Below are 27,954 nucleotides of genomic sequence, written 5' to 3'. Positions count from 1 at the left end.
ATGAAAATGTCATGGAGATTCATCTGAAAGTTAGGAGTTTCCACTCCATATATATGGTTTCCACTTTAATAGTGTGCTGAAAGAAAAAGAAAAAAAAACAATAACAACAAAATACATGAGTCTGTGTTGGCCCGGGGTGATTAATCAGTCAAAATGTAACTCAAATGAATGCAATTTGTCTTTTGACAGTGACACATGAAGTCACTCTCTCATACTTCTGCTTTGGAGAGCAACAAAAAAGTTCTGAATTACCAACTAAAAATGAATGTGAAACCACACATGGCTCAATCTTTACTTGTCATGATGACATCAGTGGTCAATTGTGAGCCACTCTGAGTAATTCATTAGTCAGTAAGTCAGCCTTTGATGTTGATTGGCTCTCTGAGCTGCCTGCTGAACATTGGATTGGACAGCGATCAGCTGGGTTTGGAAATGTGTGATATGAGATTTCAACTTTGTCCCTTGCACAGACAGACAACAGATTGAGACATACCTAGAAGTCAAAGAAACAGAGAGGTAACAATCGGGTTGAGTGTTTTTATTCCTGCTGGAGAGTTTCACAGTTATTTCATCAGCAGCTTTAATGTTGGAATTATGACACTGACTACCGACAAGGTGAGACACATTTGTAGTCCGATCAATTGGCAGCAAAAGTTGGCTTGTGTGCCGAGAAATTATTTAAAATGACAGATAACAGTTTTATAGAAGTTTATAGTGGATTTTCTTTTGTTCAAAAAGAGGCTTTGGGATCATATCTTTAAAAGCAAGCAGTTAGAGCCCTCAGGCTTTACCAAACAGGCGGACAGGTCTTATCTCTGAGAAAGCATGAAGCACCAGGACTTGAAACCTGTCACTCAGAGCAGTTCTTCATTTCAGGTGTACGCTGGGATGGAGCTCGCTGACCTCCTACTCAGGAATACGGATGAAACTGCTAGTTGCCACAGCAACCATTCATGGAGCATCAGCATTGATGATGTGAGTATGGCGGTTATTTTATCACAGATGCTCCCATGAGGAGTTACGCTGGGGAAAACCTTGACCACCAATTATTGAATCTTTCTACAAACAACTGACTGCTGAGTGTGATCTGTATCCTTGGTAGTGGTCATGTGTTATTTAGCTGAAACCTATAGGAGGTCATTTACATTTTCACTGTGTTCTTTTATGTGGTTATGACTATGATTGACAGCCACAAGGCCACGGCTTAATAAGCTGAAGGAATTGAATGGTTGATGTGTTTATGTTCTTGTATATGCTCGTGTGTCGAATTAAATCGGTCATCCTGGTAGCAGTAGTGTTGCTATCATGGCATAAGGCATGCATGTCCTTCTTTTCCTCAGACTCTGAGCCCTGAGGTGTCCTCTGCAGATGACTTCCTGGATGCCCTGCTGGGTGGTAGCGAGTGCTCCTCGGCTGCAACATCCCCCCTGTGGTCACCCTGCACCACCGACAGTGGCATCAACGAGGAGCCCCCAACAGATTCCGTTGAGAGTCTTCAGCAGCCCTCCTGCGTAGCTTTTCCAGGCTTTGACACATTGTCTTTCCCTCACCATCCAGCTTTGGAGAATCAGCCAACTGCAAATGAAACGAAGCCTCATGTTTCCATAGATTTTGGTAAGAAAATAAAGAGGAACATTTACTTTGTGAGACAACTCCAACCTCAACCTTAAGAATTAATGTCATGTTCAGAAGTCCAAAAGTAGAGTAACAAGGTGGACCAGAGCAATGACCCTTAAGTCATTTTTAACATTTGTATTTTCTGTTCAAGTACGATGAATGAGCCTGTTGACGCAGTTAGGGGCCTTTCAAAGTGCAAATAAATTGGTGTTACCGTTTCTGAGCATCTGTAAAGAATAAATGGCTGTATTCAAAGTGTGATTAAGCACGTGAGTCTTTTGAGGGCAGCTTTTGTTGGATGGTTTCTTTTCGTGTTCTCGACAACTGAGCCACTGAGTGCTAAAAAACTACTTTTAAATCTGAACTTCAACAAAGAGAAAAGTGTGACAGTTACTGATTATTAAGACAAAGGAAGAAGCCAATACATTTGTGTTTGAACTTGAATGGCACATTGAGGCAATTTAATAAATGGTCACCTGCTGTTTCTCTGGTACAATCTGCAGGCTGGGAGTTGGATGACCTCAAAGAGCAGTTTGGCATTGCTCACTACCTCACTGCAAACCAAACTCTGTCGTCTACTCAGACTCTCACAGTGAAGGACCTGCTGCTCTCCAACCTGACACAGAAAGTAAGGCAAGAGGATCTTCCTGTAAAGAAGGCAATTTTGTAACCAAAACATTGTATTTAGTAATAGATGTCGAAAGTGGTGTCCATTATCGGGTATTTGTGGTTAAGTAGAGGAAAGCAGTTGCTTCCTTGGAATAAAATCATTTCTGATTATGGACACCTTGAAGGGCATTATCACATTATTAAAATAGAAAATAAACAATTCCTATATGTTAGTATGCATCATGGAATCAAAATATAAAGATTTAAACATCTCTGTGTCCATGGAAAAGCATGTTGGTTTGATTGTTGTTCCATTGCATTGAAAACGTTGTTCACCACTCCAGTAAATACAACAGGTCCTATACTGTAGCTACAACTTGTTTGATATATATTTTGAGTCTGCGGCGCTCCTCTAATGTCATGATAAGAGTGAAAAGCTGAAATGCTTTTGTTGTTTTAATGCTGTACTACAGGTTCTAAAACAAATACATTTAGAGAATCAGATGAGTTACGAGCTACTAGCTAATATTTGGCTGGGAGGGGTGGGTGGCTGAAACTATTTAATTTATCCTTTGTAGCAACATTGCATCATCTTTATCATCAACTGAAAAAAATATCAATTGAAATTAAACAACAAAATATTTGAGAGCCTGTTTTCTATGGTCAGACAAAAGCTAATGCTAGCTATTTACTAGCTAATATTACAGTAGGTGCTATGCTATCTAGCTTAAAGCTCATATAACTGTTACATGTACAATGTAATGTTAGCAAGGAATATACTTTAAGTACTGTAAATGTATGTTCAGTAAGAATTGTCTTTCAGTTGCTCATTAAATCAAAGCAGAGAAGTACCACAAAATCATAACAACTTTGAAGCACTCCACCCTAAAAGTGACTTAAGAGAAAAATGGCGACCAAGAATGTGGTGATTGCTTTGACTCAGAAATTAGCCAGGAAGCTAATAGTGTGATAGACTATAATGATTAAAAGTCAATCACATGGCTGACGCTGATGTAAAGCAGACGAAACACAGCAGTGTTTTTAACAACCAAACTAACTATCTAACTAGCCGTGTCATGTCCTCTAAGTCATAAATGATCAAAGGAGACTGTGAGTTGCTGTGGTCACTCGTTTCAAATACAGACTAATGGCCGGCACATTAACAGACAGTTTTAACAGAACTGCTTTGTTGCTGTCCATTTCTCAAGATTTAATTGACAACCCGCAGAAATCCAAATCTAGCATTCACCCAGACAGTTGTATGCTTTTAAAATATTTCATTCTCATTGATCTGAATACATTTGATTTGAGAGCGTTTGATGGAGAAAATCTGAGGGGGACCGAAAGCAACCTCTGGAGCAAATAGACAGAATGCTATGTGTGAATTGCTTCTTTGGCTGAACTGCCCAGAAAGTCACATCAAGGGAAATATTCTGTCCATCTGGTTCACAGTCGCAGCAGATCCCCCAGAATTCCCTGCAGGAGCTTGTACTTAACGAGGATGAGAAGAGGCTTCTGGTTAAAGAAGGGGTGAACTTATCGAGCAAACTACCCCTGTCCAAGGTACATGAGCAGTTCAGTTACATGTATGTAGGGCAAATGGCTTTCCTCACACACGTTACATATATACACATTTAGCCAGGGCCTCCTCTCCCTCTGTCTCATACACGTATCTAAATCTGTATCCCCAGTCACACAACATCTGCCAGTCCGTCCACCCCAGCCCAAACCCACCCCAAAACCTAGTTTCCTCTCACTAACTCTTTTTTTCTCACTTCTTTCTCATCGTTTCCTGCCACGTGTTTCATCTCCCTGACAAGTTTGAAGAGAGAGTTTTGAAGAAGATCCGGCGGAAAATCCGAAACAAGCACTCGGCTCAAGAGAGTCGAAAGAAGAAGAGGGAATATGTTGACAGTCTGGAGGAAAGGTAGGAGCAGGCTGTGCTCAGCATCCTCACTCAGCATGACTTTGTCTCTGCATGAAGTTAGAAAATGAAACTTTGTTTTTATCTTAGAAATACCTGAATCTTACAGAAACAAAAACTTTTTCAACCAAAACATCTTTACAGAGATGGACAAAAACGAATTTATATTTGAGGAATTAAACTAGAAAAACACAATTGAGGGCATAGGAGGACAGTTGCTTCTTTGGAGTTCTATCATTTCTGATTATGGACACCTTGAAGGGCATTTTCACACTTATGCCATGGACATTTAAAATAGAAAATAAACAATTCCTTTATGTTAGTATGCATCATGAATCATCCTAGAAAGGATGATTCAATGGAGCAGTCATATTAGACAAGGTGGAACCAAAGGTTGAATCCAAAACTAGAGGGACAGAGAGAAAAAGTTAGAGAAGAGAGTTAGGTGTCCAATGACAGGCAAGCTGTGACAAGCCATGACATGAATCTTCCATCGTGTTCTCCACCGTGACATGAATTTTAATCAAATAGGTTGTGTGGTCATATTTCACTCTCAGTTTAATTGACAGTTCATTGTTGACTTCAGTCAGACATGATAATCACTGATAAAACCACTGATGTGGATGTATATCAAAGTTCCCAAAAGTGATTTTCAATCAATGAATCAATTTGTGTGCGGTTGACATTTTCTTGAGCTTGTGTCTCTGTTGCCTGTTGACAACAAAAGTTTCCTGTTGGGTAATTAATTTAGGCGTGTTCAGCCGGAGCATCAGCAGGGCATCATTATCATTCATGGTTCAGCTTAGTCATAAAGCGATAATGAAGGATATGATTGACAAAAGAGTGAGACAGAAGAAAACAAGTGGGTATGTAGCGCTGGATGACAGAGTGGGTTGAAGGGCAAGGCTTAAAAAATGGTATTGACGGAGAAATGAAGTGGACACAATGCAACCTCAGAACAGCGTTATTTTAAACCCATTTTTTTCCAATCTTATCTTTTTCCCCTCTGTCCCTGTAGGATGTTTGCTTGCAACACCAACAACCTTGAGCTACAGAGAAAGATCCATAAGCTGGAGGAGACCAACAAGTGAGTCCTAAAATGGCAATAAGTGTTGCAACTTATCATTTTGATGTGTTAGCAAAACTTTCTATTTGTTCAAAATCAGGACTGAAAGAATACAAAGAACACAAAGCCCATTCAATTTTCTTTTAAAGCCCATTCAATTTTCAAACCTCACACTGCGTCCTCTGATTCTCCAGACTCGTAATTCGCTCACCTCAATATGATGTTTTTTTTTCCTGACTGTGGCAGAGTGCTTCGGTGAATTTTAATAACATGTATTAAGAGGCCACATACATAGGCTACTGCATGCTGCTCTTATTTTGTTCATTTAGCTCCGAGTGAGCAAAGCCACTCAAAGAGTGCTGGGCGGTTCATCATGTGAAAATGTAACACAATCTCTTTCGTCTTCCTGTCTGTATTTATGTTGCAGTGCTATGTTGGAGCAACTGAGTCGGCTTCAGGCTCTTCTGCCCAAAAGCTCCAGCAAAACAGCACACAGAGGGACCTGCATCCTGGTGAGATACATATCACATTACATGAATTTACACCACTGAGAATTAGCTCAGGCAGCATCATCTGCCATGGCCATGAATAACGTATGTGCTCATGTTTTGCACAGAATATTATGTAGGTTATTTCTAATAACTCCCCCCTTCTTTCTCCCTTGTGTTTTCTGTTCTGTTTTTGTCCTGCTTTCTGCGTATACATCTAGGTTTTGCTCCTCTCGTTCTCCCTCATAATTTCCTTAAATCTGCAGCCAGAGCCGTACAGCCAAGTTGGCCATGAGGAGTACACACTGACCCAAAGTATGTAGACATACACAGACTCACTCTCCGCCCTTTTCTAAAAAAATAAAATCTCACACACGCGCACTAACTGTTCTTTGCTCATCAGTGCCATCACGTTCCCTGCAGTCGATGGATGAAGCACCAGACGTCCCTCTGTTGACTGACGGTAAAGCTCTGAGCCTGGACAGGTCTCCCTACAGTAGACTTCCCACTCTGTCACCTTCAAGATGAGAGAAGGTGAAAATCACTAATCTCCTCGGAGCCCACCAGGAGGAAAGATGCTGCAAGGGAGTGCAGCTCTGCTTGCAAACAGGATTGAAATGAGCACTTTGATTGCTATGCAGCGACTGTTTCACACTCCAGGAAACAATTGAAGTGTTAGTGTGTGTTTTCCATAAACTCTAACACACACACACACAGCTACTTAAATAGATTTTTAACACTGAACGTCACTCACTCAGTTGGAGGTTAGAGATGAGGACATCCAAACGGATGAACCCTAAACTTGTTTTTGGTAAAGGTACCCTTGTGGACTTGGTGGAATGTGTATTATATTGCTGTCCTATTATTGCAAGATGTATTATTTTTAAAAATGACCTTTGTATTTTCATTGCTGTATTTTGTTGTTGTTCATTTTTAATGTATATGTTGAAAAACTTTATCAAAAAGCATGTTCCATTTTGTAACTACTCAGTAAAATACTGACGAAAGAAAAGAGAATCTTCATTTGTATATTCATTACAAAAGAGCAGGTAAAAGACCTAACTCATTATTATATTATTTACAAAAACCCAACATTAATCTATCTATCATGCTTATCAGTAGGGCATAGGGCATTATTGGGATCAGGTTTCTCTTTACTGAGATAGATCTATGTACATTAAAAAAAAGAAAGAAGAAGAGCTACAATTTGTTGGTACTAAAGAACACACACAGAACATGAACAGTACAATATGTAATTCACTGGATGCGTTCCTCACAAAAGAATGAGGGGAGCATTATGTGTGGATGTGTTTTTAAACTGCTGATATGTAAGGGGCCTGTACTTGTTTTAAAATGAACACAGCTGAGACTGTCCAACAAACTGCTTACACACTGTATTTCATATTTCACTGGTTTTACAGTGAGCACACAGTGAGGTCAATATGACATGAATAAGAGTCTACATTCTACACATTTGCACACATTTCCCAAGTTTACTCTGACATATATACTATACAGATGTTGATTTGATAGGCAGAAAGACAAAGTGTCATAAACTCTGGAATTGTAGTTTAGTGTGCATACAACGTGATAATTTGCACTCAACGAGAAGGAAGAGATGAGGATGCTGGACCGTCTTTAAGTTTAGAAAGAAAACAAGCTTAACTGATATTTGAATTTGATAATGGTTTCAGACGTTAAATCATCTCTTAATGTAATGTGTTGAGATTGAGACAGTCAAATTCATCCAGCCAGGTCACAAAGTATAGTTTAATCCATTTACAACGATACAAGGAAGTCTATCCTGCAATTATTCATATTTACTTCAGTCTAGCCAAAATACAAAAACCAGATGTTTTGAAAGTGTAAATAGTAAAATTTGTGGTTTGTAAAATATAACTGAGTTTGGTTGGTGGCCTGTCACACATTGCGTATGGTTCTGTGGGGTGAAATGAGCTCTTTTATCATTTCAGTATTTCAAAAAACCCAGGCTGTTGCTCTGTTTGCATTTTGTTACGCATTTTACAAATCTCTCTCAGTACTGTTTGTCAAAATCTTTGAAGAACCTGAGAAGTTAGACTTTTAACTACAGTTTTAAAACTGATTCACTTCAACAAAAGTCGCCTATAGTATCCACAGATGGAGTCTGACATGAAGAATTGATCAGACTTCTTATGTGTCCTGTTCATTTGAGAAAGAAACTCAAAATATTGATCCTGATTTCCATATTATAAGCACTAATGATTCTAGTCAGCTTTTCACTGTTTGCATACAAATCAATTATTTTATTTAGATGCTCTCGCAAGATCGATGTCTGAACACCCCCCATCCTTTTATTTTGAAAGTGCCATGAAAAGCAAAACAAAGACAAACTGATTCAAAAGAAATAAGACATCTTTAAGTAACTGAGTGACATCACAGACAGCTTCAGAAATGCAATATAAAAAAAAACTTTCATCAATTAGTGTTATCGTCAGGTGAAATTGTTCTTGACTGATTCTGAAGCCAGACAAAGAAACATAGACATCAATTTGCTTCAAAATGTCTTGACTGAATGTTAAACAGATCCTGATATGACAGCTTACAGAACACTCTTTATTAAGGTTATTCATCCAAAACAAGTGCTTCATTCGTCTATTCATTGCTCATGTACAAATTCTTAAGACGTTCAAAGCAGGTGAAAGGTGTGTGGGAATTTGTTGATCCGTTTCTGACTGTCCAAGCGAGACCAGTCTAGACTGTTAAAGTGCGCTTGAGAAAATGACTCTCCTTTTCTTCTCTCCTCTCTACACACACAGCTGGCCATGGAGCTGAATTTTTAAAAATACCAACAGTGACCTAAAAGAAATGCAAATCGAAAACACACACGTCTCTCTCATTTCATATCTCCCCTTTCCTGGCTCCCTCATAAAGACTGCAGTTTGAAATTTAATTCATCATTCCTCTGGCGTGCATCATTTCACACGCACAACAGACCCTAAGGAAACCTTTCTGAAAATACTTTCATGCATAATTTACCTTCACATCGTAGGCAGGAGTGTAAAAGGTGATATTTGGACACAACATCAGAGAAATCTGATTAGCCAGCTCCATCAAAGAGGAGAAAAAAATGGAAATAGCAAGCAAATATTGAATGAATGAATGAGTGCACACACAAAACTACTTAAATGATCCAAAGCACGTTATTAGTTTAATCTGAAGGATAAAAGCAAAGACACTTCTGAAATACTGACTCTATTAAAGTGCACAAAACTACAAAATGATTTACTTAAACATAGCCTTCCCTCTGTTTGTTTATCCGTGAATCATCAATTTAAAATAAATAAACTTTAAATACCTCTGATTTCATCATTAAATGGAAATGAGGAGTTAAAAATGGACGGAAAGTAAAAAGTGTGATGAACGGAGCTTTATTACTGCACCCTATCTGCTTCTATTGTCAGAGTTCAGTTTGATGGAAATGCGTGCGCTTCAGTCTGTGGTGCTGTTTGGCAGTGCGCCCTCTAGCGGTGGAGGAGAGCCCTCGCGAGTATAAAAGCCTCAGTTCCAGGACGCCGTCGGCATCACTGAAGGCAGGGAGGTGGCTGCATCACTTCAACCTGACGATTTTATCAGCTTTATCATGTATTTTTCGCCTCTTAACGTAGTCAGATGTGTTCATATGAGTTAAAAAAAATAAATCTTGAAAATCATGCAACTCTTTTGTTGATCTTTTGTTTGAGACTTTGAAGATTAAATCACGCACGGAGGACCATGGGGATTTCTCCTGCGCACCCGTGCTTTGGAAGTACGCCCGTCAGAAAGTGAGGGGAAAAAGTTGTTTTCCAATTGAAAGTCACCTTTTCCTCTGCAGAATCATGCAGAGTAACAACAGCGCATCAGCTCTGAGCGCGCTTAGTGTGTGCGGAGAAGATGATGATGCACGAGACATCTTCAAACTTGCCGGTCCTGCAGAAGCAGTTTCCAACCTCGCAGCTTTCAATCTCTCACTCAACTGCTGGCTGCACCTGCTCTCCAAGGAGTCCTCGGTGGACCTGCACGGGGACAGTGCAAACCTGGCAGTGAGTTCTTTTTTTCTAACATATAGTAGGGATAAAATTTAAATATCTGTACAGACAATGGTTTTTGCAGGATTCAAGCTAAAATATGCAGAGAAAATGTGCTTGGCGATCAAAAAGTGATCCCAAACAAACCTTTTACTGTAGCCTATGTTACTAAACAGGTGCGCGTCCTCATTGCCCTGGTCTACCTGGTGGTCTGCGTGCTGGGGCTTGTGGGTAATCTCCTGGCCCTCTTCCTGCTTCACTCTCGTCGTCGGGGCCACCACCACCACTCTTCCATTGAGTGCTTTGTCATGAGCCTGGCAATGACTGACCTCCAGTTCGTCCTCACTCTTCCCTTCTGGGCTGTGGACACGGTGCTGGACTTCCGCTGGCCCTTTGGTCAGGTCATGTGCAAGATTGTGAGCTCGGTCACCACCATGAACATGTACGCCAGCGTCTTCTTCCTCACCGCCATGAGTGTGACCCGATACCGCTCCCTGGTTACCTCCCTTAAGATGGGCAGTCCAAGGATCGCCCACGCTCGAGCCAAATGGGCCAGTTTAGGGATTTGGGTGGTGTCGCTGGTGGCTACACTGCCTCATGCGTTCTACTCCACCACGGTCCAGGTTTGTTCAATTAACACTTTTATTTTCTCAGTCACTCTTTCTGCTTTTGGTTTAAACCCTCTCATTCAGCTCATGTTGTGTTTTCAGGTTTCTACAGATGACGAGCTATGCCTAGTGCGATTTTCTGACTCAGATTCAAGCCATTGGGATCCTCAAGTCCTGCTTGGACTGTATCAAACACAGAAAGTTCTCCTGGGATTTGTAGTTCCTTTGATCATCATCTCGGTGTGCTACCTCCTTCTCTTGAGGTTCATTCTGAGCCGACGGGTTGTAGGGAGCATTATCAGTGAGAGCGTCACAGAAAGGTCAGAGTGTGAGAAAGGACGCAACCGTCGCCGCTCCAAAGTCACCCGCTCTGTCACCATCGTAGTCTTGTCCTTCTTCATCTGCTGGCTGCCCAATCAAGCATTAACACTGTGGGGGGTGCTCATCAAATTTGACCTGGTGCCCTTCAGTAAAGCCTTCTACAATGCCCAGGCATATGCTTTCCCTCTAACTGTGTGTCTGGCTCATGCTAATAGCTGTCTCAACCCAGTGCTGTACTGCCTGGTCCGCAGAGAGCACAGAGCTGGACTGAAGGAGCTCCTGCTGAGGGTGTCGCAATTCGTCCAAAATGTTTGCACACGGGCTCTGAGAGGAAGGAGGGTGGAAGAGGTGCCACCCAGCCTAGTCATGGTAGACTGAGACATCATAAACACTGAATTCTGACATTACACTAATGTTTGTACTCCAGTGTTTCCCCTACCATTATATTAAGGGGGCGGCCTGCCCCCCCCTGAAGGTCAAGTAAAAAAAAAAAGTTTTTCTTTTTTTTAAGTATTATTTTTGGGCTTTTTGTGCCTTTATTGTAGAGATAGGATAGTGGATAGAGTCGGAAATCATGGAAAGAAGTCATTTAAGGATACCTTTCCGATAGAAAAGGACAGCTGTCATTTAAAGTAACACATTAATGCCAAGATTCCTTCAAGTGTTTGTGTCGTCGTGTCGCCGTGTCGGCATGTCGGCTTGTCCCCAGCCCCCCAACGCTGTAAACCTAGGGGAAACACTGTACTCTAAATATAGACCTACAGTCATCAGCAGGTTAGCTTAGCATAGCACAACGACTGGTAAGGGGGGGAAAGAGCTGGCTTTGCTTTGTCCAAAATTATTTTAATGTGGCTACCACCACCTCCAAAGCTCAATAAATAACACAATGTATTGTGTTTGTTTCGGTGGTTTGAAAATAGTACAAAGGTATGAAATTATACATTGGGCTTTGTGTAAGACTAGCTTTGAGTTTTGATTTCCCTAGAGTCTTTTTAACAGGCAACCATTTGTTTTCTACATGTATTAAAACATTGAGATAGGACATGTAAATTAGTATGCTTTACTAGAGCTAGTGTGTGTTAACATCTGGACAATACTAGGCAAATGTTTCCCCATGTTTGGCTAAGGTAGCTAGCATACGCTTTATATTTAGCGTTCAAATCATATACTGTAAATATTAAACGACAAAGCCTGAGTGACTTAACAATTCTGTTACTGCAGGGGGCGCTGGGAGTCCCATCAATGGCGGCCACCATGCCGTAAATGATGTCTCACCCTAACTTTCAGTCCCCCTAATGGCAAGGTTAAGAGCTGGAGCTGCTGGGGGTTTTAAGCCTCTTGACAAATCGTTACACCGGGCCTGCCCTTCAATCCTTATTGTGAATTACTCTTATCCTTCATATAAATCAAAACAGATGAGTAATCAAAAAATTCACCACCCGTATGGTGTGTGCTGATCGACACATGAGCTAATCAAACCAATTTAGAGTTTTTGAAGCAGGCTGTAAACATGTTTATTGCTGCTCAACAAACAGCAGGATTTTTGCACTTGTCCATCAGCTTCATTTTTCAACAGTGGAGGTTGCTGCTTGGTTCAAACATGCAAGTGGTATCAATATTCTTAACTTTTGGCAAGAGAGCATATAGGCAGATTTCCTGAATGATTAAGCATTTCTTTTAATAATAAATGAGACGCCCCTTTTTTTTTGAGTCAACTTTGTTTGCCATATTTTCTTTGGTGCAATTTAAAAAAACTTTCCTGCTATGAAATTGGACATTAGCTTTGGTTGATTCGCTTGAGGCTGAACACGAACATTCAAGTTTTGTTTTAAATACTCCCTTTTGGGGTAACTCAAACTCTCCAATGCACAACCTATTTTTGTTTTGTTGTGTTCAAAACTTAGACAAAATACCATCTGCTGAATGATTAGTGAATGGAGGTATGAAGTTTAAGTATGAATATAAGTATATATTAGGTCTCTTAAATCATCACAAATTTGATAGATCAGAAAAAAAACAGGGACTTTTGAGGAATTTTACATTAAAACACAAATAACGCCTGTAGATATTTAACATCCGCTTTAGCAAATATAAAATAAAGCTCTTTGGCCCTTGGAGAATGTGTTATTTGTTTCACATAAACAGGCATCTGGCATTTTGATGTTGAATAGCTCAACCTGTAAAGAAATTCTTTAAATGTCATACAAATGCATATTTTGAAGACTGTAAGATTTTGACAAGATTTTCACATGATGTGTTCAATTATTTTGGACATTTAAATCTCCCACACTATAACCTTTATATGCAGAAATACTTCATTCAGTCAAGGTGGTGATGCTGCTATGACGCTAACCATTTGATTTCTCTGGGTATCAGTTGTGAAATGTTTTGTAGATACTTGTATGTAATGTGACATTGAATAAAAACAAGAAGACAAAAGAGATCAATGATGTATCTGGAAATTTGATCTCGTCTGCAGTCACAAAATGGTGAAGACGAGGAAATTGAGTCAACAGCACAAAAGCTAATCCACATTTTTGCCCTTTTGCAACCTTTTAAGTAAACATGGATTACCATCTGCAGCTGTAAATGCAAATACCACACACACATACACACTCCACTACAGCCACGCCCTTGTATTGTGTGCCACACTGGCAGTAATTACCCCTCCAATCAGAAATGTTCTCAGCTCTCTACATGGGAGGCTCTAACATTGCTAAAAAGCCAATGAGTCAACAAAGGATCCTGCACGTTTCAAGTTTGATTACAAAATGTTATTCTTTCATCTCAAAGTTTGGGCCTGTTTTTGTAGTCATGTTGTTCCCAGAGTCTTTTTCTGTGTACTATTTTATCAAAAGAACTTCCTCTGTTAAAGACATCCCATACTTCTCTATTTGGACCTTTCTAGCGGCCATAGATCACTTTGCATCATCATTTTTTTCTCATCAAGCTCGCAGCAATGGACAGAACAGGTAGAGTACCTGTACTCACAGCCAGATTGCTCTTCTGTATTTCAGAGCAATTCCTCAGAGTCCCAATGATGGAAACCACTCTGAGCATCATCCCTATACATCAAGGTATGGTTGCTATGGATCAATGCTTTAAAGCAACTTCAGGCTTAAAACTGAACCTGACAAGATTCCAGTAACAGGAGGATTGGTACTGAGTTCACACTGTATTACAAGCTGAAATTGATCTAAAAGCTGGTTCACAGATGAGAAAATATAGCCATTTTAGATAAGTAAAAAATGATGAATAAGCAGTGAAAAATATATGAAGGGATGTGTGTGACAAATTCTCCAAATCTTATCTAAAGGTTATATACCACTTCTGAAAATCATCAGAATAAAAGCTATCACTTTGTATAAAATCACTCACTATATACACCATGGTGAGATTGTAGTTTTTACCCTCAATATTTGAATAAAGCATCCCTAATTCATCTTAGAAAGTGGTGTAGTGACCAATTTTTGCAAAAACAATATATCTGTCCACCAACTCTTATGGTATTACTCATCAACAACCATCAACTGCATATCAAAGGCAATTAATTTATCTTATTTTGAGAGGAACATGGATGATAAATAAAACATGAAAGAGTAGTGCAACAAGGCAGAGGCAACATAAGACAAGACTGGCTGCTTAAGACAAAAAAAAAGGCAAGACAAGCGAAAAACAAAAAGACAAACCTTAAGAAATGAAGTGAGAGAGTGAACAGGGGCTACCTGTGCATTAATGATTGAAATAACTTGGGAGGGGAAAGACAAGAGTATGTGCATATGTTATGTCATGAGAGTGCATTTTGATCAATTGGGGGAAGAAAAGAAAGAAGGATAAACTATAAAGTAAAATAACTTTTCTTTTAAATATGTGTGTGCGTTGGGGGCACTGGTGGTATGAGGCAGGCCACATTAGTTTTTTTGTTTCATTGTATTTTATTATCTCCGTTAAAAAAACAGTATTTGTTTATTATTTATTCCCTGTTTTTTCCCTGTTCACTTTGTTTACCCATTTCAATATCAATTTCTAAGATGATAAAGTTGTATTCTTAATCTTAAACACAGGGACAATTAAATCACCCTGGATAAAACTTGAAGTTGAAATGTTTTCCTCACTGTGGTTTGAGGTGAAGGTTTTGAGTCTACGCTGCTCTGTATGCACATTGTGTTGTAGTACACGCAGAAAGAACACAAACATGCCCCTCTCTTAAAAGAACAATATCACTAAAGCTCTGTGGTGATGAATATGAATGCTGTTGTTAGCGCTGTTACAACGCAAAAATTAGCATTAAATGTGTTCGAGGAATCCTTCTAAATTAATGACAAATTCAAATGATTCCCATAGGTACAGGAAAGGGCTAATTGAATTTAAACGGTCTACTGCTAGTTGCAATTAATCATCAACCAGGACAAAGAACACGCTTATGAATAAATCCTCTTTGTAGTTCAATTTAGAGTTTCCGAACAACATATGGCCCATTTAAGGCAAGGCAAGGCAAGGCAAGTTTATTTATAGAGCACATTTCAACAACAAGGCAATTCAAAGTGCTTCACACAAGACATCAAAAGCATCATGACAGAGGAAAGAAAATTAAATTTTATATTAAATCTGAAAATGTGTTCAAATTAAAATAATTCAAATTAAATTAATTGAAATAAATAAAGTAAAAATATAAAAAGAGTTAAAAGTTACAGAGTTAAAGTTTAAAATCTTATTAAAGCTGTTTAATTAAAGGCAGCTGTAAACAGGTGTGTCTTCAGCCTCGATTTAAAAGAGTTGAGAGTTTCAGCAGACCTGCAGTTTTCTGGGAGTTTGTTCCAGATATAAGGAGCATAGAAACTGAACGCTGCTTCTCCATGTTTGGTTCTGACTCTGGGGACAGAGAGCAGACCTGTCCCAGACAACCTGAGCGGTCTGGATGGTTCGTAATTAATCAGGAGGTCACTAATGTATTTTGGCCCTCAACCATTAAACCCTTTATAAACCAGCAGCAGGATTTTAAAATCTATTCTCTGACAGACTGGGAGCCAGTGTAAAGACCTCAGAACTGGACTGATGTGATTAATTTTCTTGGTTTTGGTGAGGACTCTAGCAGCAGCTTTCTGGATCAGCTGCAGTTGTCTGACTGATTTTTTAGGCAGACCTGTAAAGACATTGTTACAGTAATCAAGACGACTGAAGATAAAAGCATGGACAAGTTTTTCCAGGTCCTGCTGGGACATAAGTCCTCTAATTCTTGATATGTTCTTCAGGTGATAGTAGGCTGATTTTGTAATTGTCTTAATGTGGCTTTTAAAATTGAGGTCTGAGTCCATCACTATGCCCAGACTTCTTGCCTGGTCTGTGGTTTTAAGTCTTACTGACTGAAGCTGCGTGCTGACTCTTAGTTGCTCCTCCTTTGCTCCAAAAACAACAACCTCAGTTTTGTGTTTGTTTAGCTGGAGAAAATTTTTGCACATCCACTCAATGATTTGCTCTATGCATTTACCCAGTGCTTTTATGGGACAATTGTTGCCTGGCGACATTGTAATATATATTTGTGTGTCGTCTGCGTAGTTATGATAACTTATTTTATTGTTTTTTATAATCTGAGCTAGTAGGAGCATGTAGACATTAAACAGAAGAGGCCCCAGGATGGAACCTTAGGGAACTCCACAAGTAATTTTTGTTTGCTCAGATTTGAAGTTGCCTATAGACACAAAGAAGTCCCTGTCCTTTAAGTAGGATTCAAACCAGTTTAGTACTGTGCCAGAAACTCCCACCAAGTTTCCAGTCGGTCGAGTAATATATTGTGGTCAACTGTGTCGAACGCAGCACTGAGATAAAGTAAAACTAAGACTGCGGTTCTGCCACTGTCTGTGTTTAAACGGATGTCATTAAACACTTTAACCAGAGCTGTCTCAGTGCTGTGATTTGTCTAAAAACTGACTGGAAGACATCGAAACAATCGCTCAATGTCAAGAAGTTATTTAACTGTTGAAAAACAGCTTTTTCAATTATTTTACTTAAAAAAGTAAGATTTGATATAGGCCTGTAATTGTTCATTATTGGCTTGTCTCGATTGTTATTTTTTAATAGTGGCTTGATGACTGCTGTTTTCAGGGCCTGAGAAGAGACAGGTTTACAATTTGTAACAGATCTGGAGCCATGACTTGGGAAACTTTTTTGAAAAAATCTGTTTGCAGAATATCAAGACAGCAGGAGGAGGAATTTAATTGTTGTATAATGTCCTCCAGGTTTTTAAGGTTGATTTGATTAAATTGTGTCATGGTGCTTAAGTTGGTTTTAAATGGACACAACACATATCCTGATCCTGACCCTTTGTAAAAGCTCAAAAGGACAATAAAATATATCTATCAATCTCATCTTATCTTATCTATCTGTCCATCTATCAAAAGATCTTTAGTGGTCTTCTTCCTCTTTCAACCTCCAGGGACGCTGTCACAAACTTCTTATGGCCGCTCTGCCATGTAGCTCAGACTTTTGATGTTCAGAGAGATCCGCCTTTACAGCCTGCAGGACTCTGATCTACATAATGTGAAGGTCCTTTTTTGTTGAGTCAAGGACGATGAACAGCTGCAGGAACAGTCTGTCGGGTGCTACATACAGTAAACCATCTCTACAGTAAAACCTGTGAACACAACTGCATTGGAAATGATTTCATGCTGACCTTCAGCTCCCTGTATGTATCCTCCTTATACAGTCTCACATCGTCACACATGTTCTAAGACTAGATGGCTCTGAATTGCTCCTATCAGCAGTTTCACTTTATATTTACTATGTACTATTGATTGAACGGATCAGGTAGACATACATTCAGTTAGAGTCTGTAAATGTGCTTTGTGGCCACTTCATCAGGTTGTTTTTTCAGATAAAATCCTAATAATGAAGCCTGCATTCTTTGGCAATGTTTAAAAAAAAGGTGCTGGTTGTATTCCTGATATTTTAGCCCATGTTGACAAAATAGCATCACACAGCTGCTGCAGATGCGTGCGCTATGCATTCATGCTAGAAATGTCGAGTTCCAACATACCAAAATGTGCTCTTTTGAACTGAATCTGCATTCATGCGCTCCTGGCATGGTCCCATTTCAAAAGATGGGAGGCTGTTCCTCCAGCTTCAGTATGATCAGGAGCTTTAGGTCTTCATCTGGAAACAGCATGAATGCTACCTAACCGTGAGCAGCATTTCATTGCTTTGAACTTAAAAATGTCAGTCAAAATAGAGCAAATCATGTCTATGATGCCAGTCTATGCTCTTATTTAAAAAATAACATTCTTTAACCATCAATCATATACCACTGCCTGCCATAGATCTGCCTAATTTGGTGTCAAGTCAGTGAATTTCAGAAAGTTGAGCCACAATCTTCTCTCAAGTTTCCCCCTCAGAAAATATTTTTTTTTAAATCTTTTATTCCAACACAACACAAATAGAGAGCCAGTCTGCTCTCTGTAGTGGCCAAGAAGTCATCGTTATTTTGTTGGAACCAGCTTGAGATGAAGTCAGCCCTGCAACAGTCCTTCATACTGTAGCTCTGCACAGAATAATAGGGATACTGTGGACAAAACAACAATAACAACACAAAACACTTTGCAGATCCTTTGTGCAGAAAGAAAACTCTATAAGTTCAATAGCTCTATAGGGGAGGTATAATTTAAAACAGGATTGACAGAGATGTAAAAGGAATATGGGGATTGTGTAAGGACCTATGTATTCACAGAGCAGCAGCAGAAACAAATGCATGTTTGCGATTGCAGCTGTTGTGTTTCCTGCTCATTCTACAATCTGTTGTTTATACTGTAGTGGGATGTCTTCAGTCAATTAAGTGCCTTAAATGACTGAAGCATATTCATCATCACATACAAAGCAACATGTTCCCGACAGAAATCATTTAGAAACACCTGTGGCCCGCCCACTAACAGCCATAGCATCTGCAATGATGATTGAATGATTATCTCAGATGAAATGTTGCTGTACATACATGTATGTAACAAGGCCGAAGCTGCTCAACAGTTCTCAACATACAGTGCAAACACTCAGTAGGCTGTTACAAGAACATATTGTGTTTATTGTAAAAACAGATGTATATATATATATATAAAAAACAATACAGTAAACTTTTTTTACTCAGAGTAGTGTGTCTTTTCCTGAGATTGAAAAAAAAAGAAAAGATGTGGTCCTCTAACTGCCAATCAGCTGCAGGTGCTCCATTTTTGCACAACAGGAAAATGCGCATCTCACTACAGAAAGAGAAATCTTGCATTCAAAGACTTTGATGCTTGAAGGACATAATTTCTAATTGTATTTGTTGAGGATAAAACAAAACAAATATCAGTTTAAACCTAAAATCAGGCTTAGAGACGCTCTCTTAATCTCTATCTTTGTGAAGAATTGAACCTCGGTGTCTTTAAAGGCTAAAACAGTAGGGATGAGATGAGCAAAATCTCACATACTTTGAAGGATTTATTTTAAAAACAGTCAGATATAGAGAAAGTTGAAAGCCACCATTGTGAGGTGTTTTCTCTTCACGAGGTTTTATGCGTTGTTCAGACGGCTTTGACAAAACAATAACCAGGGCATGTTGAACGTGTCATAAACTCATCATCTGATTGGACTCAACAACTACGCTAATGTAGTTTCATAAAGAGGTCTACTTTCGAGCCCTTATTCCTCGAGCCAATAAAAATGTGTGTAAGTGATGTCTGTTGTGATTTTCAATCAACAAACTGCCACAATACAAGAGGAGTCTATTCAGGGTCAGATCAGCAGACCCTGTCTCCTAATTTCAACCGACTGATCCCCCTCACTAATAAAGTTTATTTCTGGATGTGTTTGTGTAGAGATAAAAACACAAAAACAACCTGAGGCTATTTCTCTTCAGGTATCTCTGCAGGGGAGTCTGCTCTCTCCCTCTTTACGGGAATGGTCTCCTCTTTGACTCTCCCATCGTTCGTTGGGGATATCGCCTCTCTTTTCCTCTCCTCTTTGATCAGCTCCTTTTTCACTTTACCCTTTGCATTATCTGCATGTGCTGGTTTGGTATCTGTCGCGGCTTCAGAGCTGACTTTGGCGCTCTCACATATGGTTGGACCCTCCCACTTTGGAATTTCCAATCCGAGCTTCTCCATCACCTGTTTCATGACTTCGTCCACGTAACCATTCATACGCAGGAAGGCATGCTTATCCTGCAAGACAGAAAATTGCAGTCATGAAATGATTAAACTGAAAATGCCAGACAGGTGAATGAGCAGCCACTTTTATCCACAATTCTGCCTTTTATCTGTTCACAGTCCGTGTTTCCAAACATGTACTGCATGTGTATGACAAAGACTCACGTGTTTCGTGGGCTGCAGGTTGACAATGGCTACTTTCCCTCCTTTGCGTTTGGTGAGGAGTGGAAGGTCACCGCTGGGTTTGATCTGCAGGGACGTGCCGAGTGTAAGTGCCAGGTCAGCTCGTCTGGGTTCAGACAATATAGAAATATGTCAGAGATGAAGGTCACGCGTGTTGTTGGCCACTTTCTTCTACCATAACATCTGAGTCACAGTGCAGAGCATCCTTTGCTCTAAAAACTAATTACCTGCTGATCTATGAAAAACCCAGAAGATTTTGATATGACTTGCAGCTGTTGTTTAGGTTTTCTCAGAACCCACTGAAGCTGATTTCACATTTGCACTTTCACTTATACACTCCTGAAAAAACTCCTGGAAAATGTCAGGAAAAAAAAAACAGCCACATACATTTTTTTTGTTCACACTTGTCCCTTGCAGCTTGTAGTTTACCTGTCTGTTAGTAGGCCGATGTTCTTTTCCACTATACGTAATATTGATATGAAGCTGAAAATCCTTAAAAACATTTTTTATTTTTTGCATGCAAGGAAAAAAAACACACAGAATGCCAGAGAAAATAGATCCCACAGCTTTCTGTGGTTAGGCAAGATAAGTGCATGCACTGTGGTTACACAGATGTTGAGTTAGAAGAACAAACAGCCATTTGTGCAATTTAAAAAAATAAAAAAAAACACCGGCAGCATGAAGTGCAGAGATTTATTCCATCTCACCTGCTCGCATCTTCAGCTTTGTTCAGGTCTTTGTCAGGAAGAGCATCCTCCCAGTCCAATATTGTGCTCATCAGCTTTCCTCTGTTTTAGTAAGGAATCAACAATCATATTATAACTGGTGTGTGGTAAATTATGGGTTATTTTATAATGTGGTGAAAGTATTTGTTACCTGCAGGCCCGGAGTCCTCTGGATCGTACCACTTCACAATACCGTCCTGTAGGTTTCAGTCCCATCACACCAATCACTTTTTCTCTCACATACTGCCTAAAACACCAAACAGAGCACGCCTCTCTTTAATCAGATCAGCTCTTGATAAAAAGCATCTTAAAAGAACAACAAGTCATTTTACGTACATGAATTGATACACATAAACATGTTGACATATACTCAATGAACACTTTAAAAGTATATAAACCACACACTTGGCCTAGAGGCTGCTCTGAGTGCTCTTTACAGATATCACAGATTAATGTACTTTCTGCAGCATTATATAAAGCTGCATTTTGACCTCTGTTCATCTACCTTCATCCTTAAAGGTAATCTATGAAATCTGAAGGCTGAGAGTAATGTAAATGTTACTAGAATATTTTTGAGATAATACACCCTGAATGAAAGAGTGTATTATCCTACTGAAAGCCTTTGATAAAAAGGTTAACTGTGCTGTTGTTGATCTAAAAAAAAAAATCGTCTCTGCACACGAGGAAACTAAATACAGATGGCAGAGAAAAATACTCAACGCTTAATTCAAAGAATTTGCTTTCAACCTTGACACAAGACCAAGTGCATCCCACGTCAAATCTACTTAGCTCAGTTACTTTTTTTCTTATAAAAGACAGCAACAAAATCCAAGTGTTACTGTCGTGTGAGTCTGTGATGCATACCTGCCACACTTCTCACACTCCTCCACAAACATGTTTCCATGAAGCTCTGATAACAAGTCCCTGAAAAAAGCAAGACAGAAACATGTCCTCAGATGCATAAATGTTACAAAAATGAAATTCCTTTTGAGTCAGTTTTGCAGTGGACAGAAGGGGTCCAATGTGCAGATAACCAACCAGTTCACTTTACCAGTCCACCTGCTGTCTCTGGGAGTTCCTCACAGTTCTTACACTTTGTGGCTTCAAAAGCAGGCAAGTCTTCTTATACATTTTAATTTGTATTAAATTAATTAAAATTGTGATTATATTACCCAGAGTGACAACACAAGTCTTTTTAGCACTATTTACATGGCTACTTGTTGGCTCTGTTAAAGCTGATATCTCTAGAAAGAATTGTCATATTTTATAAGTAAGGAGTCCCAACTTAACTTGAATCTTGTTTTTCTATATTTCAGAGTATTTTACATAAAGAAACATATAAAAAATAGAATGAATTTTTTCTCTTCAAGAAGGAATTCAGTATATTTTCAGAACAGTCTGACATTATAATGAGTGCATTATGTCCACTTCGCTAAGTCGTTCCTTCTTCTCTTCTCTCATTTTTTTAAGAACAGGGTAATAAATATTTAAGCACAAGGAGAGCAATTTTAAGTCGTTTGATCAATATCTGGATGTTTATTTCTGCTAGTTGCTCATTAAGTAACTTAAAAGATGACACATCTTAAAAGCTGTTTAAAAAAAAAAAAAAGATCAATACATCAACTAAACACAAATACTGCATCTGTGGTCACGATCAGTGACCAAATCACTCCGCTCTCTACCACTCAATTACGCTCCTTTCTTTGGTTAAACAGCTTTAAATTGTCTTGTTTTGATCCACTTTAACCAATCTATCCATCTTCGGTTACAGCAGCTCTCTACAGCTCAGCTCTATGAAATCATACCTCTCCAGCCCCAAACAACAGAAAGTTATTGATTAACTTGTGGACACAGTCGAGCATTTATAAGCTTAAAGGCACTGAGGTATTTCCCTGAGGAGTCGTTGAGGACTAAAAACAGAGATAAAGGAGATTGAATATTGGACTCAAATTCATCACATGAACATAAAACATGACTCGCAATCAATGCTGCTCTGCGTCTGCTAGATGTGTAAATAGACTGTTTACATGGTTCCCATAAAAACCTATTGTGTGATAATGTGTCAGTCAGGGTTGAAAAGCTGCAATGACAAGTCAACTCGCTGATTAGTCAATTAACAAAGAATTAAACATTAACTATTCTGATAGTTGACTAATGGTTTAAGAAGCTCATCCTTATTGTTGCTTGTGTTTATAGAAAGTGTAAAGGGCAGTTTAGCTGTGTGCAGGATTTTTGTACACCAAATGTTTGAGAGATTAATTGAAAAAAAAAAAAAAATCAGTAAAGTGATAAATAATGAACATACTTTTCAGTTGTGTTGTTTTTAGAAGTTGTTCTGCTGACGTAGGGACAAAAACAATACTGATCTTGTCTGTGATGTATGAATTGTTAGCATGCCTAACAACAACAATGACATCAGTTAGCTACTTAAGAGTGTAAAAAGCTGGACACATGTATAACATGCTTTAGGACGGGGGGCAAGATTGAGTTACCTCGGGAAGCCTGATCGGACGTGTAGGCCGTCCACATTCTGGCTGATGAGATACTTGAGGTACCCAGCCCTCTGCAGTCCCAGGAGGGCCATGTGAGTCAGGCTTGGTCGAGCATCCTCAAAAGTGATGTTGAAGTGAGGGGACTCACCCTTTTGTTCTAGCGTCCAAACACCCTTTGGACCCCTGATAGAGAGCAGGGTGAGGAATAGACTGTTACATAGGATTGGAAAGGTTGTGATGCACTGGGTGGACTGCAGGCATTTCATGTTGAAAATCTTTAAGTGGGTTTCTTTTCATGGTTGAGCATTTTCACTTCATGGAAGTACTCCGATGGTTATCAAATGCAAAGAATCTGTCGCACAATCTGAAATGACTCTGTTCAGGCTTCTGTGATTAAAAAGTCACTTGGATGTGGATGAAGGGATAAATGCAGTTATACTGTCAGCACTGATGCCAAGTGACTTCAAGGACACACAGCTTATCTTTATTCATCGAATGAGGTGACCCATCCTGGGAATCCATCACAGGCACAGCAGTCTCATCGCTTGCTATTCTATTTCAACTTAAACAGCCCCATTTCTCACCGTCGCCATGAATCATCGGCTGCTCAGATAAGACAAGTTCAGAGATGTCACTGCCACTGATAAGGTCTGTACATCAGAAAAAAATGCTGCTTGGAATGAAAGCAACACAGCATCTGAACATTGCATCAATAACAACACTAAGAGACTCTCATACTGTGCCTCTGTGTGCGGGCCTAATGTGTACATCCAACCTCGGCTTTAATGATAGTGCCGTCCAAGATTGACTCTCCATGACTGACAGGCAAAACAATCGAATATATGAATTAGTCGTGTCTCAATAGCTCACGCCTCCAGGATCCTATGCATGTTTACACAAAGGCTGATATCTAATCTATCATTCACACAGAATAATTTAACACATTACTGCTGTGTCTACCGTTAGCTCCAAGTACAGCATGGGCGCTCAGTAACAACAAATATAGGTAAGCATCACTTTAGAATAATGGGCTGACACGACAAAGTTTACAGATTACCACGAGACAAAATGCACAGACAATTTTTAAAAGCTGGACACTGAAAAAACACTTTACTTCAGTCTTCTTGAGTAAAAGAACAAAAATGTGCTTGAGCAGTATCACGTATAATCTTTGCACTATAAGAGGAGAAAACAACTAAAGTGTTGGGAAGTATTTCAGAGTGTGTAATTGTTTACAAAGAAGTGGACGTGAAGAATGACATCATACCACCCTCATCTGCCCATTCAGTGGTACTACAAGAGAATTACAAGGATGATAAGCTAAGACATAGCTACTTGTGATTGGCTCAAAAAGTTAGTCGATCCCAACTGAGCCCCATTTTAAAAAATTACCAACTTTGTACAACAGATGGGTTTTTGTCTGTCTAGCTTGTTTCAAGCTAAGAACCATACGGGGGTTACATTATTATAAAACTAATCAATTCAAATTATTTAACGGTTTAAATTTATGTTTTAATGACAGTTGGGTGCCAAACTCTGTCTGCTTGGGGTCCCCTCAACCAATCCAACCACTGACCCAGACCTTTTACTGGTACTTGGGATGCTGGTGCCTCAGGGAAATGGATTTTTTTTTAAATATCAGACTCATAATATCACTTGCTGTGCGGTTAAATATATTAACATATCATCCAAGGAGTCTATGCTTCATTTTTTTTAAAGTAAAATTTTAGAATAACTTTGTTACCACCAATGGCCAATTATCGGTATGTGCCCATACCTGGCTTATTAGTGTTTCTCATACATTGATTTATCTTCTTTTTTAATCAACAACTGTTTGCAGACCGACTGATCATGTAATCAGAGAACCTTGAATTGTATGAGCATCCAGAATAATAAGCACATTCATATTTACGTAAATACAAAAAAATGTCTTTACCTGCCAGACACATTTTGTTCCTCTCATCAGAGTGAACACTATGATAAAAACAAATCTAACTTTTTTTTACATTTTATTATTACAAAAATAATTTATACCGAGTAGGTTTGAATATTCCTAAACATTGAGCTCCATGATGAGTTTAAGTTAGTTCAGATTTACTGGTTTTGTCCATCAGTATACCGCTTACATTCCTGTCTTCACCTCATTTCCAGCGTGGTCATGTAGATGAAACACGCCTGAAACAGAATGGCTCTGTGTGTTTGTGAAAACTGCTAATAGAAGGTAAGAGCTGTAGTGACGATGTTGGTGGCTCACCTGAAGTCAGGGATGCCTGCTGAGGTGCTGATTCCCGCTCCGGAGTGAACAACCAGGTACTGAGATTCTTTGATCAGCTCAGCGAGGGCCTCCGCCTTCACCTTGAGCTCCTCAGGACCATCAAACGTCTGGCACAGAACAGAAAACACAAAATTATGAAAAGTCTTACAGTTTTACAAAATGTATCAATAATTTACCTATGAATCAATATTTAGTCTTTCGCTTCCCTGGTTGTTGAAAATCTAATTTGACATAAAATACATTTTCTACCACACATAGGCTCAATGACATCTTTAACCATCCCCTCATTTACAAATGGGACACAATTGTGCTGAATTTATTTAAGAGTTACAAAACTCATAAATGCTACTGAAGAGGTTGATGTAATGTAGATGTATAGTACATTATTGTAAGTATTGTACCTAATAACCCTGTACTTCTCTCTTTTCTGTTGCCTGAGATAACATTTCAAGCCCTAGTTTATGTGTCTAACATTACTGTACCTATCATTTCATGTCTAACAAGAATTCACAAATGCAAAACAGGCTAATTAAGGACACATGTTTTTAAAAGTAGTCCAACTTTGGATCGGCTTCAACACAAAAAAACTTTCATTTCACCATGAATAGCCTTTCCAAATAAAGATTAAATAAAGAGGCTAATAATGTTAATGCATTTGACCCAGCTTTCTGTAGTAGGATAACGTTTTCCCAACATTTTCTTCATTACATTTTTGTAATAAAGATCATTCTTTATGCACACATTGAGGAATATAAAGTCAAAGAGCGTCATGTTTGTTATCCATAACATCCTGAGGACTTAGAGCTAACCTGCTAACAGTAAAGCTACCTGACCGGCGGCTCATGTTTACCTCTGGAAGCCCGCAGACACCTTTATCCGCGTACGGCGAGAGCCCGGCAGCATAGTTCACAGACATGGCTGTTTGTTGGTGTGTTTATTATTCGTGCTTGAAAATATTACCTATTTTAAAAAGCTTTCTTCTTCTTCTTTTATGTTTGATAGCGGGGAGGCAGACCAGTTTAAAATTGCGTTACCGCCACCAACTGGACTGGGGTGTTTCTGTACGCAGTAAAAGAAAAACCCCAACAACAACATAATCTGTCATGTTATTGTTCCCTAAAATAAAGTAATACATGTTCTGTTTCTTGTTGGTAACAGTGTGAGCATTTTCCAATTGGGTGCTTGCTTGTTTTATACAGTATGTGGTTGAAACTTGTGGGACCTTTTCTCATACAACTTAATGCCATAACCACACTGAACCTGGACATGCGTTGACCATCCCACCCTCATCACACATACTGTGCAATATTTATTTTATATTTCTGCAATCTCTTACATTTCATACTGTGCAATATTTATCTTATTTTATATTTCTGCAATATCTTACATTTCATACCGTGCAATATTTATTTTATATTTCTGCAATATTTTACATTTCATACCGTGCAATATTTATCTTATTTTATATTTCTGTAACATTTTACATTTCATACTGTGCAGTATTTATTTTATATTTTGGCAACATCTTACATTTCATACTGTTCAATATTTATTTAATATTTCTGCAATATTTTACATTTCATACTGTACAATATTTATTTAATATTTCTGCAATATCTTACATTTCATACCGTACAATATTTATTTAATATTTCTGCAATATTTTACATTTCATACCGTGCAATATTTATTTTATATTTCTGCAATATCTATTTATATTCTGTTATGCTACTACCTGTAAATATCTCCATTGCCCATCTTACCTGAATGAGAGTTCCTTTTTATTTATTATTTTTTTCTTCTTTTGTTGTTTTTAGCTGTGGATGCTTGTATGTGTGTGCACTTTAAGGTGAAGCCAAATAATTTCGTTGTACAATTGTGTAATGACAATAAAGACATTCTATTCTATTCTACTTCTTCCCTTCGTTTCTATCCGGCCGTCTATCCTACAACGGTTTTGAATGTTAGCCTATATATAATTCTCCTGAGACACAGCAATTCATTTTTGTGCACTGTAGTGGACTAAGTATTTTTGCTTTTATCTCTCGTGCGACACATGTTACTCTTTATGTTCTTTAAGAGGACAGTTGGAGCTTTAAAATGGCATCACATGTGGTGGTGTGTGGCCTTGCTAAGTGCATTTCAAAGAGCTTTGTAAAAATGGCTTCCATTGTAACTAGCACATTTTATGGAAAAAAGAAAGGTAGGCATGACTTTAATACATATTTTTTATGTTATATTTTGATTGTTTAAAGTAAGTTAGAATCTTCTGGACGTCAGGACTTTTTACTTGTGTTTGTGTCACATCTTACAGGCTCTTTGAATGAGGCAGAAAGGATTCTTTAAAGTTTACAGAATCATTGTAGGAGATTCAGGCACAAGTCTGTCAGAAGAAGAGAGTCCCAAGAAAGAGAATGAGACACAGAGTGA

The 27,954-nt window shown here is 38.8% G+C and overlaps 3 protein-coding genes across 6 annotated transcripts; 2 read left to right on the top strand and 1 right to left on the bottom strand.

Moving 5' to 3' along the window:
• The first annotated feature begins 457 nt into the window (after positions 1 to 457).
• LOC109984107 (cyclic AMP-responsive element-binding protein 3-like protein 3-B) lies at positions 458 to 6,721 on the top strand. 4 transcript variants are annotated; one of them, XM_020634124.3, is made up of 10 exons: positions 458 to 615; positions 877 to 975; positions 1,341 to 1,614; positions 2,121 to 2,245; positions 3,679 to 3,789; positions 4,047 to 4,153; positions 5,169 to 5,237; positions 5,644 to 5,728; positions 5,926 to 6,019; positions 6,108 to 6,721. In XM_020634124.3, the coding sequence occupies exons 1-10, from the start codon at positions 595 to 597 to the stop codon at positions 6,230 to 6,232; spliced, it is 1,110 nt and encodes a 369-aa protein (XP_020489780.2). In that variant the 5' UTR covers positions 458 to 594; the 3' UTR covers positions 6,233 to 6,721. The 4 variants fall into 4 exon arrangements, with proteins under 4 accessions (XP_020489780.2, XP_020489781.2, XP_065810021.1 ...); XM_065953949.1 differs by having other exon boundaries at positions 467 to 615; positions 864 to 975; XM_029277386.2 differs by having other exon boundaries at positions 473 to 516.
• Positions 6,722 to 9,110: 2,389 nt separating this feature from the next.
• On the top strand, positions 9,111 to 13,122 carry LOC109984075 (relaxin-3 receptor 1-like). Its single transcript, XM_020634088.3, has 3 exons — positions 9,111 to 9,765; positions 9,927 to 10,373; positions 10,461 to 13,122. Exons 1-3 carry the CDS (start codon positions 9,562 to 9,564, stop codon positions 11,055 to 11,057), a joined length of 1,248 nt encoding a protein of 415 aa, XP_020489744.1. The 5' UTR covers positions 9,111 to 9,561; the 3' UTR covers positions 11,058 to 13,122.
• A 5,597-nt stretch (positions 13,123 to 18,719) lies between these two features.
• On the bottom strand, positions 18,720 to 26,534 carry sirt6 (sirtuin 6). The gene is made up of 8 exons (XM_020633990.3): positions 26,375 to 26,534; positions 25,504 to 25,631; positions 23,250 to 23,432; positions 21,622 to 21,681; positions 20,909 to 21,004; positions 20,740 to 20,820; positions 20,015 to 20,138; positions 18,720 to 19,864 (listed from the first exon to the last, which is right to left on the bottom strand). Exons 1-8 carry the CDS (start codon positions 26,438 to 26,440, stop codon positions 19,547 to 19,549), a joined length of 1,056 nt encoding a protein of 351 aa, XP_020489646.2. The 5' UTR covers positions 26,441 to 26,534; the 3' UTR covers positions 18,720 to 19,546.
• Between the last annotated feature and the right edge of the window lie 1,420 nt (positions 26,535 to 27,954).

The sequence above is a fragment of the Labrus bergylta genome, chromosome 4 (assembly GCF_963930695.1).
Source record: "Labrus bergylta chromosome 4, fLabBer1.1, whole genome shotgun sequence".
Taxonomy (NCBI): domain Eukaryota; kingdom Metazoa; phylum Chordata; class Actinopteri; order Labriformes; family Labridae; genus Labrus; species Labrus bergylta.
Note: the sequence above shows the minus strand (reverse complement) of the source record. Positions and strands in the feature narration are given on the sequence as shown.